This window comes from Colius striatus, chromosome 8 (genome assembly GCF_028858725.1).
Source record: "Colius striatus isolate bColStr4 chromosome 8, bColStr4.1.hap1, whole genome shotgun sequence".
Taxonomy (NCBI): Eukaryota; Metazoa; Chordata; class Aves; order Coliiformes; family Coliidae; genus Colius; species Colius striatus.
The window spans coordinates 1,877,794-1,891,711 of NC_084766.1; the positions used below are offsets into that span (position 1 = coordinate 1,877,794).

At 53.4% G+C, this 13,918-nt stretch overlaps 1 protein-coding gene across 3 annotated transcripts in view; it reads left to right on the forward strand.

The window, feature by feature from the left end:
* The first annotated feature begins 9,717 nt into the window (after positions 1-9,717).
* Positions 9,718-13,918, forward strand: part of ZSWIM8 (zinc finger SWIM-type containing 8) — a 55,409-nt gene continuing 51,208 nt past the window's right edge. For all 3 annotated transcript variants that reach the window (XM_062000815.1, XM_062000816.1, XM_062000817.1), the window contains exon 1: positions 9,718-10,597. In XM_062000815.1, the coding sequence (XP_061856799.1) occupies positions 10,417-10,597 (181 nt within the window). In that variant the 5' untranslated portion in view covers positions 9,718-10,416. The remainder of the gene's footprint in view (positions 10,598-13,918) is intronic.

The window sequence follows — 13,918 nt, forward strand, 5'->3', positions numbered from 1 at the left end:
TTCTGGTTCCAGACATTTCTTTCTCCTAGCTCTTGTCCCCATGAAAGCTGTGACAAACCTTGCAGTGAACATCCCACGGGTCCTGCAGGAGCCAGGAGGAGGGAAGGAGGTACCTGACCTCCTTCACCTGCTTTCACACCGTACTGGTGCTGCAGGCAGACCTGCCAGCGCTCCCCTCAGCTGCCCTCACCTGTTTCAGAGCACCTCTGATGCCCTTTGCTGCATAAACAGGGCCTGTGGTCCCAGCCCAGGGTGGCTGTCTTGCTGGAAGGGGCTGGTGGGATGAGCAGCTGCCCTGGGGCTGTGCTTTGTACCTGGTGTTGGTCAGCAGGAGACGTTTCAAAGGATGGGATGTGTGAGTTAGAGCTGAGCAAGTTTTAACAGCCTTTCCTTTGGGGAATTTCGTTCCTGGCCCATTTGAATGAAGGACTTGCCTTGCTGTTGATTAAGAGCAGAGGAAGGTGTGCTTGGTGCTCTGGGTGTTGTACAAACACTCTCTGGTTCTTTTCTTTCCTAAAAAGCGAGAGTTTATACCCCTGACTTTACAAAACCTACTTGCTGTGACCAGCCTTCACCCTCCCTATTGATGTTTCCTCCCCTGTTTAGTCCAGCCAAGCTCTCAGCCTCACTATCTTCTGGCCACGACAGGCAGTGTAATTTGTTTCTCCATAGCACACCATTTCTTTTTATGGTTCCTGCATTAATTGCCTTTTGTTTTCGTTGAGTCCCATCTGTGTTCCCAGCTAAGAGAGGGAATAAGGGGCCCGGCTTTCCCTTTTCCATCGTCCCTTTCCCAAAACTGCGGCTTCTGTGTCTCTCTTGCGCGCTGATGCCACGAGGTCTCTGGAAACAGGCTGAAGGAACTGTCCTGTGCCACCTGCCGACCCGTGTCGGTATGGTTTCGTGGAGCAGGCAGCGCTGCGAGTGACTGCAGCGGGAATCACCCCTGTGTGAAGAGCTGCCAGGGCGCTCGCGGTGGCAGCCTGGCTCGGTGCGTGGGTTAAGGAGCTGCTCTTGCCCCAGGGATCCCTCCGGGAGACAGAACCCCGGTGCCCTGCGAAGGCTGAGGTGTGCTGCTGCTCTTTGCAGCCCTTGTCTTGACACCAGCCCAGGCTGAGGCTGGATTAAAGATTCATCCCTTTCCTGTAGCCCAGCAGCGTTCTGATGGTTTCCATGAATTATGTTCTGTGTTGTAATTGATCAGGCAGCTGTTTATGAACAGGGTCAGGATGTGGATTACCCTTGTCATCCTTGTGTGCTGTGGCAGGGAAGAGATTGGTTCCTCAGAGGTGCTAGTGAGGCACTGGTGAGGAAGCAGCAACACGGATATTTGCGTCTCAGGGTCAGAGAGGTGGGTCTGCCTTCTGCCTTCTGCCTGCCTTCCTGCCCAAAGCCAACACCCTGAAGCCTCTTGACTCCAAAACAAGCTGCAGCGACCCATCAGCCCCCTGAAGACACATTTTTCTGGGTACATTCAGCAGTCTGGTGAAAGCTTTTGCGAGCTGAACTGTGGTGTCTGGCAGCCCCACGACACAGTCCGTTTAACACAGACTCGCTGGGAGTTTCTTGCAGCTGGGGGGAGCAGAGTGGTGATGGCCAGCCTGGGACCCCTCCTCGTGCCCCAGACCCATGCACGGCTCTTGGCCTCTATTTTTGCCTCACTCAGAAAAATGTTGAATTCCCCACATCAAGCAGAAAAACTCACTTGTGTAGGAGCCCCCTCAGTCCTACTAAAATCCCTTTCTACCAGCCAGAGGCTGAGAACCTCTGAAGCCAGCCAAGTGTCCTGTGCCCTGGATCCACAGCAGCACCTCACGAGGTTTGCTAATAAATGGATTATCCTGTGACTGTGTGGGGCCCTGTCTTTATTTTTAATAAAGAAATCTGTTCCAGTGGCAAGTTTTAGGATTGTTTTCAGCGCTGAATTAAGCTAATTAAATTTCTGCCTTGCTGTTATTTTTAGAGCAGCTTTAACGTGCTGAAGCACGTTCCAAAGTCAGCATCATGTTAGCTGCCGTGGCACTGAAAGGTACCAGCTCTTCAGCTACCGTGTGCTGGACTGGGACAGGTAAGGGGGAAGCTGCAGGTCAGCTCCCTGCACTTAAAACTTAACAGGATTTAATACCTTAGCTTTGCAATTTGTGTCATTTGTATAATCTCCTGTAAAAGTCCATCCTACCTTTGGACAAACTTGCTTTGCATGATTCAGTCTCCTTTCAGTCTAGGATTCACATGTCAAGAGTCAAAGCCACCCTCTGGAAAAGTGCAAAGGGGAGGAAGGGAAACGTAGTTCATCACATTTAGTGTTGAATCTAGCACCCTCTGTTTGTTCAGGATGGTTACATGTAAGAGCAGTAGGAATTGAGTGAGTAGTGGCACAGTCTTTGCTTACTCCTCCCAGTATCTTGTGTGTGGGCACTCCTCAGCTGAACAGAGGCACCTGATCCCAAACAGTGCATCACCCCCAGTGTCAACAACCAAGTTGCAGCAGTTTAAGCCAATTGTTGGGACAAGCCTCGTAGGACAGTAAAGATTTCTCAAGGCTGAATCACCTGAGCTGTGGCTTAAATATCTGGGGAGTTAAAAGGGTTTCTGTGGAGATGTCAGAGCAGTTGTGCTGAACCACAGAACCTCCTCCTTAGTCTTGCTAGAGATAAGGAAATGGTAAACCCGAAGCCAGGGAGCTTTCCTCCAGTGTGTCTGGTTACTGCTTCTAAACCACCACAGAGTGTTCAGCAGCCCGAACAGTACTGGTGTCCTCTCTTAAACAGGTCTCCAGCCCACAATCCTACTTTACCACATGCAAGTTGGGAGCTCACTCACCTTTAGAAGCACACTCAGTTTTAAGCAGAGCAGAACTGCAAAGAAGAGGGTTTGTTGTTGTTTGAAGGGGTTTTGGTCTGCTTTTAAGAAGAATGTAATGGAGAAGTGTGAAAGTGTTAAGGTTTATGCTTTAGCTGAGTTGCCCAGTTACACTGCCATGGTAAATCTCCCCCACTCCCCCTGTCTTCACAGAGAGGAAGGCAGGAGCACAGGTACCTCCCTGCTGCTGGCTCCCGAGCCCCGGGGCTGGCAGGGGCTGGGAATCTCAACTCATTCAGCAAAGGCTTCCCAGCAGGATTCATTTGCTTCCATTTTAATTCCTGACCAATTTATTTCTTGTAGTTGAGCAGCCCCTGAAGATGAGCCCAGCACTGAGTTACAGCTGTCTGCAGGGCAGCCCGTCGAGCCACCGCTGCCCTGGTGCCTGTCTGAGGGCAGCACGGATAGAGACGAGTCCTTCTGCTCAGCTCATTTTGGTAAAGCTGATCCAGAGCAATTGTTTCTTCCTTTGATTCTGGCAGGACGTGTGGGATGTGAAAAGCAGGGAGGGGAAGATAAGTGATGCAGCAGGGTGTCACTCATTTGTTTGCATTTGTCCAGCCTCCTCCTGCCCTCCATCAGCAGGTGTTTCTAACCATAAACGACCCCAGCTGGATCATTCACATACTTAAGATCCATTTTGTTGGCTCTTCTTCTTTTTGCACACACACACACAAACTCCACAGAAACCTCCTTCCAGTGCCAGGGAGCCCCTTCAGTGTGAGTGACACAGCCCCCAGCCCAGCAGGCGTGGCTGAGCACTGCTCTGTCTTCCTCCTGCACTGGGAAGAGGAAATTGTGCCCAAGTAAGAGTTTGTTTCATGTCAGTGGTACACCTGAACGCCCTCCTTCCTCTCCCCCAAGGAATATGGTAGCTGTTCTAGTTGGAGAGCTATATGAAATAAAGCCCAGCTTCCTCCTGGTCCGCACTTGAGTTTCCAAATCCAAAGGCAGCTCTCCCACAGCTGGCAATGTGAGATGAGTAAGCTCATGCCTTGCACTCCTCCCGAGCCCTTGCACCACATGAAGGCAGCAGTCTGGTGCTTCAGTACAAAACACCAGACTGGACAGACTTGTCACCTTAACCACAGTTTCAGCTTTGTTTCTTTCCCAGGCAATGGCCATTGCAGAGCTGGCTTGGTGAAAGAGTGTCTGCTGACACGTGGAAGGGCGTCTGAAATGCCAGCACTCCGCTTCCCAGGTCTGCACCAGCAAGAGAGGAAACACAAGTAGGTGCAGAAAACCTCAAAGGCAGACGTGAAGCGAGGGAGGTGTTAACCACAAGCAGCTCTTTCTGCAGTGAGTGTGTGTCAGTTCCCAACAGCACACAGAAAAGTACCCTGTAACGCTGGGAGCCTGCAGACATCAGCTACACTAAGGCTCAGCCTAACCCTAAGGACCTGGGGGAGTCAGAGCAGTGACCTTGCAAGGAGCAGCCCAGGTAATTTTCAGTCATTGTGACATACATAATGGTTTTGTTAGTGTCTCCTCTTTCTCACCCCACAGAGGCCAGTTAAACGTGCCTGTCTGGGGAGGTGTTGACTCTGACCCACAGTCAGGAGCACAAAACCTGTCAAGGTGCCTTTTCTTCAATGGGGCACTGCTCTGTGGTTGTAGCCACCAGGCTCTTTGTGAGAGAACCTTCTGCTGAACTGAATTCAACTGGCAACTGAACCTCCCAATCTGTTATTCCTCTGTTTGAGTGCTGAGGTGCCTAATCTTTACATTCTGAAAGGCTGAAGCCCTGAGAGGCAGCTAGAGTGGAAACTTGGCTGGGGCTGAGTCCATCTGCAGGAGCAGGTTTCATAGCATGTAGAGAGCTCCTGTTCCCCAAGAGGTGAGAAGCACATCAGTACAGCAGGTTTGCTTCAGTCATCCAAGCCCTGCTTACAAATGCTGCAGAATGGTGTATGTCTCCCTAATGGTGACCCCTTGCTTCACAACTGACCACAGCAAACACAGAGTGTACATCAAAGGTGTGTTGGGAGTCAGCTACTGCAGCACTTGCAGCCCCTTTTGTTTCCTGATTACCATCTTTGAGTTCTAAAACTGTAGGAGATGGAGAGAGAAGGAAAGTCACCTTCAGAAGCTTTTCCTCGATGGGGTTTTGTTTTGGCAGACTGAGCATAAGCCAGGGAGCCTTTGTTTTGCTCAATGGCTGCATCCAAAGAGGCTTCTCAGAGAGTTTAGGAAGTAAGTTGCTAGTTAGGGTCACACACTCTGCAGACACACCGAGTTATCCACTGCTGAGTTTCTGTAAATGGGGTACTCGCCCTGCTCTCGAGACAAAGCAGAGAGAGATGCCTGCTTTCAGCCTTTTCACCTTAGCTGAGGAAGTGTCCAGATGTGGCACCAGCTGAAGAAACAAGAAGACTTGCAGTGTAACGGTTTTCCCTTTGAGCAATGGAGCACATCTCTTTCCAGCTCCTTTTAGCTTGATGCTGCTCCTTTAATTTCTCTGTGAACTGACATTGCATATTAGAGCCTGCCAGACTGTCAGCTTTGGGAATGGCAGGAGAAAGAACAAAGTGTGAAAGAGAAAACAAATGCTCCTGCAGGTTGCTGTGAAAGGAGGAGGAAAATACACTTGTAACCTGTGAAACACAAGGCAGCAGACAAAATATGGCCAGTAATCCTTACGGGCATTACCAGCTCTACATGGCATCTTATGCTTCCTGACGAGTACTAGTTGGGCTCACACACGAGGCCATAGCCATAACCATTGTCTCCTGCTTTACAGCAGCAATTCCAACAGCTGTTGCAAAATGCTCCCTGCTGACTCCCTTTTCCACGTGTGGATGGGAACCATCCACTCACCTCACAAACAGCGAATCCACCTTGGAGAGAGGCTTTAATTCAGTGAGATTCCAACCTCAGACACCGGCAGCTCCCGTGGAAGACTGGAGACTGCTCAATCTGAAGGGAGGAATTTGTTTTCCAGAGCCTGTGGTTCCTGGGGGCAGCTTTGCTCTGGGCTTCCCAGCCTGCAGTGTCTGGGAGGGCTCCGTGTGCCTCACCCGCCGCCCGTGTCGTGGGAAGCAGCGCGCGGGGAGACGAGCCGGGTGCCGTCCTTGCTTCAGTGCTAAGGCTGCATTTACCCCATCTGTTCCACAGGCCCAGTGTTTGGAGATGGATAACAACAGGAGGTGGTTGGAATGGCTCTGGGGATGTTGGTTACTGACAGACATCAGTGTATCACAAACAGTGATCTCGGAGGAAGAGGAACGTGGGATGCAAGAGCTGGCTGCACTTTGCCCCAGAGCACAAGAAACTCTTCTCCTGCACACCCAGTGTATTCCTTAGACACAGAGCCAGACGTGTGCTTTAAAGCTGTGTCGTTTCTGAGTGTGTTATGGCCTGTGTGAAGACAATGAGACCTTGGCTGAGCCAGAATGTGCCTGAGCAGCTGCCTCCTGCCACATCAGCAGCGGGAAAACCTCTCCTCTCTGTCCCCGAGTCTGCGTTGGCCGAGCCACAGCAAGGATGTGTTTTGCTTTCCAGGAGATGAGAAATGAAGCCACAGTGGTCGTGAGCATGACTCACCTGTGGAAGGCAGACACTTCCAGGGGGTGCAGTGCAGGCTCCCAAGGGTTTGTTTAGTCCCCAGTGAGAGCTTAACACAGGAACCAAGTGTAAATGTTGCAGTTCTGCTCTGGAGGATGTGTGAGCGCTCCTGCGTGTCTGTCTCACTGAAACACTGCATCCTGAAAACTGTGGCTAACACAGGCAATTGAACAGCAGTTTCCTTCCTTTGAAACGAGAAAGGAAAAGGCAGGGGGGGAAAGCACATCCCTGTAAGGGAGATCCCATCTGAGTGGCAACCTGCTCAGCTCTGCAGCACTTCTTACTGCATTTCTTCCTAGCTGAAACTGTCAGATGCTGTTTCTCGTGCTCTTCTCAGCAGTGACTAAAGGTTTTGTCAGCTGGGAGATCCACAAAGGAAAGTACATGCAGTAAGTTAAGTTGGCTAGGGACAAAACCCAAGAATGGATGAGTGTTTGTGAAGTGCTGTGTCCTTCCAAGCCCTGAGGACAAGGAGAAGCAAGTAATCACACCTGCACTCCCTGACGCTGGCCAGGGGAACAACACGCCCAGGCCTGGTCTGCACCAGCCAGAGGACACAGATTTTCAGTCTCTTTATACGTGTTTTAAGATGGAAGAGCAAGACGTTCGCCCTGCTTTGCTTGCCTCGTTGCTTTCATCACCTCTTCTGTGCTTTCATGTAACGTGCCACAGAGTGGGATAGTCTTAATCCAAGTAATTTGGTAGGAGGTTAACAAAACTGCAGTCTGGTGAGCTCACAGGTGAGAGTGTGTGAGGGGCAGATCTCCCTGAACAAAGCAGAAGTGGCGTTCCCACACCTCAGAGCCCTGGCAGAGGCAGAAGGGGAAAGGAGAAGCCACAGTCTAGATGGTGGAAGTACCAAGAGTGGAGAATGTTGTGGTAGCAGCGGTGAGGATCCTCCCTCAGACATCTGTGGAGATCTTTGTACCAGCTGAGTCAGCCCCTGAGCACCAGCCCCTGCTCTGGGGCGCTGGAGGCTCTCCGTGTCCTGTCGCTGCCACCTTTGTGGAGCCCGGGCCTGAGCATTCTGACTTTGCAGAACTAAGGGCGAAGCATTTCCCTCCACGTGAGGCTCTGAATCCCCAGGCTCCGCTCCCTGCCTGCCCCTGCACGCCGTGGAAAGGGACTGAGCACGGTAATTACCTCATTGCCCGACTGTGTGTCATTAGCTGGCACTTAATTGTTAATTAATAGTGTTCCTCGCTAGCTGAAATGCAGATTCCAGGCAATTGTTTTATTTTCACCCAGGAACGTCAGAGACTGAACTGATGAGCTCTGATGGGTGTGTTTTTGTGCAGCAGACTGTTCAGGACAGTGTCCCCGTCCCCTTGCCACGTGTCTGTGTGAGCTCTTCCCGTGAAATGGAAGCGTAGCGGCAGCCTGACGGCAGCTACGGCTGAGGAGTGAAGGACAGCAAGGCTGGGAGAGAGCTCTGAGAGTTTATTCAGCTGAAAATGACTTCTGTCTGTGAAGAGACATGAAGTGACCACTTCCCTGTACATCTGTTACCTGAGGCATCTCCTCCAGAGGACTCCTGAAAGGAATCGTGTTTAAGTGCTTTTAGAGCAGTAGCTTTGAACAAGAAACACATGGTTACAAAGGCTTGAGGCCAAGTGGCCAACAACCCTTTTGGGGAGAAAGTTCTTCCTCAGCTCCACTCTAAACCTCCCCTAGTGCAACTTGAGGCTGTTTCTCCTTGTCCCATCATTCGTGACTGGGGAAGAGACCAACTCCTGCCCCACTGCAGCCTCTTGTCAGGGGGTGTCAGAGAGGGCTCCTGGCTCCCCTCAGCCTCCTCTTCTCCAGGCTTAACACCCCCATTTCCTCAGCCCCTCCCCAGCACCCTTGTGCTCCAGCCCCTTCCCCAGCTCTGTGCCCAGCTCTGGAGCTGCAGCCCCTCAGTGTCCCTGTGGCAGTGAGTGAGGGCCCCAGCACTGACACAGCCCTGGAGCTGCAGCCCCTCAGTGTCCCTGTGGCAGGGAGTGAGGGGCCCAGCACTGACACAGCCCTGGAGCTGCAGCCCCTCAGTGTCCCTGTGGCAGTGAGTGAGGGGCTCAGCAGTGAGCACAGCCCTGGAGCTGCAGCCCCTCAGTGTCCCTGTGGCAGTGAGTGAGGGGCCCAGCACTGACACAGCCCTGGAGCTGCAGCCCCTCTGTGTCCCTGTGGCAGTGAGTGAGGGGCCCAGCACTGACACAGCCCTGGAGCTGCAGCCCCTCAGTGTCCCTGTGGCAGTGAGTGAGGGGCCCAGCACTGAGCACAGCCCTGGAGCTGCAGCCCCTCAGTGTCCCTGTGGCAGTGAGTGAGGGGCCCAGCACTGACACAGCCCTGGAGCTGCAGCCCCTCAGTGTCCCTGTGGCAGTGAGTGAGGGGCCAGCACTGACACAGCCCTGGAGCTGCAGCCCCTCAGTGTCCCTGTGGCAGTGAGTGAGGGCCCAGCACTGACACAGCCCTGGAGCTGCAGCCCCTCAGTGTCCCTGTGGCAGTGAGTGAGGGGCCCAGCACTGACACAGCCCTGGAGCTGCAGCCCCTCAGTGTCCCTGTGGCAGGGAGTGAGGGGCCAGCACTGACACAGCCCTGGAGCTGCAGCCCCTCAGTGTCCCTGTGGCAGTGAGTGAGGGGCCAGCACTGACACAGCCCTGGAGCTGCAGCCTCACAGGGCCCAGCACAGGGCACAATGCCCACTGCTGATCCCAGCCAGGACGCCCTCGGCCTTCCTGCCCCCTGGGCACGCTGCTGGCTGCCTTGGGCCGTCCGTGCACAGACGACGGGGAAGCTTTCGTTCCCCCGCCGTGTGCCGCGTTGCAGCCGCCGGCTGCGGAGCGGCACCGGAGCCCCGGTTCCCGGGCAGCGCCCAGCGCGGGGCCGCGCCGCAGCCGCGTCCGAGCCGGGGCGCCGGGCCCGCAGCGCCGCCCGTGGCGGCCTCCCCGCGGAGCGCGGCGGCGGAAGCGCGGCGGCGGAAGCCGGGCTCAGCTGGCGGGGGGGTGTCGCAGGTGAAGCTGGGAAGCGCGGAGCCATCTTGGTGCCCGCGCCGGGCAGGGACCCGCCGCCGCCGCCGCCGCCGCGCCGGGACAGCGAAGCGCCGCCGGGCCGGGCACGGGGGGGCGTCCGAGCGCGGGGTCCCGCTGGCCATGGGCACCTAGAGCCGCGGGGGCCACCGCGCCGGGAGCGGGAGCAGCGGGAGCGGCGGCGGCGGAGCGGCGGCGCCGGGTCTCCCCCCGCCCCTGGCCGCCGGCCCCCCGCGCCGGGCGCTCCCCGCCGGCCGCCGCCCGCGCCCCCATGAGGCCGCAGCCGCCGCCCGCCGCCCGCCGGCGCCGCTGACCGGCCGCCGGGGTCCCGCCGCGCCGCTTTTAAGCCTCGGCGAGCGGGAGGGAAGTTGTCTCCTCTCCCCGCGCCACTCCACCCTCCTCCCGGCTCTTCCCGCCCGCGCCTCCCTCCGGTTCCTGCACCGAGAGTGAGAAAAGCACAAGCTCAGGGAGCCCCGGCCCTGCGTGCCCGTCCGTGCTGCGAGGAGGACGGTGCCCGCGCCCCGCAGCGCCGGGGCCGTCGGCGTCGGAAGCCCGCAGACCGTGAGAAGCCCGCAGACCGTCGGAAGCCCGCAGACCGTCGGAAGCCCGCAGACCGTCCGTGCGCCCGGCCGGCACCTGTCCCGCCCGCACGCCGCTCTCGGGGCCGTGCACCCTCCTCGGTCTGCGGCACGTTTGGTGGACGTCAGCTCTGCGTTTCTTTTAACTTTGTCAAGAACTTGCGGTGGTTGGTTTTGTTGTGTTGTTTTTTTTCTCCTCTGGGATTTTTACGAGCTTCCCCTGGGTTGATTTCCTGCTTCTGCCACCTCAGATAACACCGTCTCTTCTTGTTCCTGGCGCTGTAATATGGGGATCGAACCAAAATCGGGACTGTGAGTGTTGCAGGAGCCCTCGAGTCCGCCCGCCTGGTGAAAGCCAGCAGTGCTGCTTGTCTTTCCTCTTCTTACCCCCACGTCGTCTGTCGGATATGATGGAACTCATGTTCGCAGAGTGGGAGGACGGGGAGAGGTTTTCGTTTGAAGACTCTGATCGCTTTGAAGAAGACTCTCTTTGTTCCTTCATCTCAGAGGCAGAGAGCCTCTGCCAGAACTGGAGAGGATGGAGGAAGCAATCGGCTGGACCCAATTCTCCCACTGTCAAAATGAAAGGTGAGGCCGCCGGTTTCCTTGGGGATGCTCTTTGGACTGCTGGGAGCTGTGGGGCGAAGGTGGCTGGTGGGTTGGTGGGTCTGCAGAGGGGAGTCACGCGCTGTGGGATGAGTTTTGGCCAAAGGTTGAAAGTGACAGTTTAGCGGGGATCTTAAGGCAAAGCTGCCTTTGGGTGACTTCACCTGCTCTTCTGAGTAGAGTCTTGCTCTTGGAAATCCGAAAACACTTCTCTGTAAAGACACGAGAGGCTTGTCAGGGAGTGACTGTACATAGGTACCCTGGAGCCTTGACTGGAGTACACTGAGCTTTCACAGAGGTTTGCGTAACTGCTGGGGCAGAGGCAGGCGCCATGCTGGACAGAGCAGTCTCTTTTCCTTGTCAATTTCTTTACGTTTCTCCTTTCCCCCCCAAGTAAATTACCAAACTTCCTTTTGCAGGAGTAGAGCAAAGGGCCTTCAGGCTGTCACAAAGAAGTCAGCCAACTACAGCGTGTCATCTTCCAGAGCAGTTCTGTTTCCTTTCCTTTGACAGCGATTCCTCTTTAATAGCAGGCAGGGAAGCAGATGACATTAGCAATTAAAAGCTGTTGCCAGTTGTCACCTGGTCACTAACTCTGCCTGATTTTCGGTTTGTAAAATGGAACGTGGTTTCCCCTCTATCCCGATGCGCCCCGACCCTAGAACTGGGGTGGTGTGTATGCCGAGCAGAGCCAGGCATGGAGATAGCAGAAGTGACACAAACCCTCTCTGCTCTTCCTTTTCTCTCTTTCAGTCCAATGCCAGTACTTCTGTTATTGCTGACCTTTGTGACCATCACGTGCCTCATTAATATCTCTCTGTCTGGAGCTACAGAACTTCATTCTCTTCTGAATGTTGGCCTTACGTGACCAGAGAGTGCAATTTATATTGAGCTGTGTTGAAACCTGGCCATGCTATGCTGTGGGCAAATGTTTGCTTGTCACTGGATTACAAAGTACACTTTGCACTAACCACGGGCTTTCCAGAGCAGCAGCTTCAGGCTTAAATTGGGAATAAAACTGAGAAGTTGTCTCTAGTCCCACGTCTGTAGCCTCCCGTGTCTTCTGAGTAGTCAGGATTAGAGTTGAAGGTAGGATGCAAGCTTTAAAACAACCCAGCCCAAAACAGATAGATGCTGAATACCTGTCCAAGTTGGATAGCTCTCTTGGATCCTGCTGCCAGGACATGTTGGGTTTAGTATGGAACATTCTGCTGGTGTGAAGAAGGGGAACAGTGTTGGCATTTGTGGTTTTTAAAGCTGGGAATGCCGAGGTGTAGAACTAAGCACCGGGCACAGGGCAGAGCAATATGGACTTGCTGCTTTGCTCTGAGTCTTGTTGCATATGTTAACTTGCTGGAAAGGAGCCATAGTTTTGAAAGCACAGAGCTGTGGAAATACAGACATCTCTAGTTTGGCAGAGGTGTGTGGAACTGGTTTGTACCGATCTGCAAGTCAGACTGATGTTTGAAAAGCTGGTGGTGTTTGTTCAACGTTGAGATGCTCTTAGCCAACTGCTCTCCACTGGTTCACTGTGTGATTGTGTGGTTTTCTGGGTCTTGGCCTAGTTCCTCTAGCTCTCTTGACCGAATTAAAAGCAAACAGCAATTGTTCTGTCTGCTGTCATCCACTTGTTGCACTGAAATGAAAAATCACTCAAGTGGATGGTTGGTGTTTGCAATCCTTGGTCTCCTTCCTCACTTGAGAAACACAATAGCTGACGACATTGTTGTGGCCATTGTAACTGTTCACACTCCACTGGGATGTTGCTGTTCCAGGTTCTGCAGACCTGCAGAGGCAAGACTCGTGTTGCTTGTCCTTGGTTCATCTTCTTCATGTTTTATCTCTAGAGAGACTTAATTCCTTTGTGTGAAAATTCAACAAGAGAGGCATTCCGAGAGGACGCTGTTGCCTGCTTTAAAGCCTCTGCTGGCAATTCCCAGGCTCAGGGCAGAATTGTAATGAGAAGTATGTGAACATGGATGTGCTGCTTGAATCATTGTTTATCCCCCTTGTGAGGTCACACATGATACTACCCCACACAGACCCCTTGCAGGTTCTTTACTGCACACAGTGAGTCTGCTCTGATGAGGTACCTAATAACGTTGTTGTCTGGGATCTCCTTGAATTCCAGAACTCCTGGACCAATTTCAGTGTTTTTAACACCTCTTTTTGACAGTGGTTTTGTAGTCAGACAAACCAGTCCGCAATAAGAACTGGCTGGATCCTGAGGTGGTCAGTTGTAGTGGGTCTTCTAAATGTGATGGTTCCGGATGGAGCTGTGTGTTTTTATCCCTTCAGTTTACCGTTCTGCAGTGGCCTGTGCTGTGGTTGCATATGCAAACAAAAACATGAGGGTAGACACTGAGTGCTTTGGTGTTAAAATCTAAAGGCAAACGAGAGGAACTACATTCTGGTAGCCTTTGCCTCCAGTTTGGAGCTCAGCCTGTGTTTTGATTTGGAACCAGCCAGACAAGTTATGTAATAGAAAGGAGTTGTAGCTTTTCCAGTTGTTTTCAGCTCGTCCTTTTGGGCATCCAGCTCTTCATTAATTAGTTCAAAGAGAATCCCCCTGAGACTGATGGAAGTACTGTTGGCTGTGGAAGTCCTCTTCAACAAAAAACCTGCCTGCACACACACATACACAAACACACACACACCCCCCATTCTGGCTTTCTTTTTACAACTTTTCTTGCGTATTTTTCATGTTGTGATTCTGCTCACTGCAAATTTGCTGCAAAGAAGCATGAAGGCTTGGGGCAGCTCCTTTCAGATACACACAGCATTCACTGCAGAGGCTCACCAAAACGTGGAGTCGTTCCCTTGTTTGTCAGTCACCCCCTCGGCTTGCCAGAGAGGTGGTGGAAGGTGGAGCAAAACTGCCTGAGTTCCCTCAGTAGGATCCTTGGAGTGGAATTGTTTATGAAGTTGGATATCTTGAGTAGATCAGAATAGGACTGTGACTGGTTGACTCTCCCTCATTTAATTTCACTATGGTAAAGTCCCCTCAGATTCCTTTCTAGAACAGGGTTTTCTCTTTAAATGCAGAGCTGCTGCTGTGAGGGAGGAAAGCATTGCACCCGCTTCACGGGTGCCCTTAGACTGTGAAACTGCTCTCAGTCTACAGCCAGGCCATCTCTGCTGAAACCCCAGAGGAGGCTTCAGCAAAGCCTGTCAGTTTTGGGAATCATAGAATCACAGAATGATGGGGGTTGGAAGGGACCTTTAGAGATCATCCAGTCCAACCCCCCTGCAGAAGCAGGGTCACCTAGATCAGGTCACACAGGAACATGTCCAGGCGGGTCT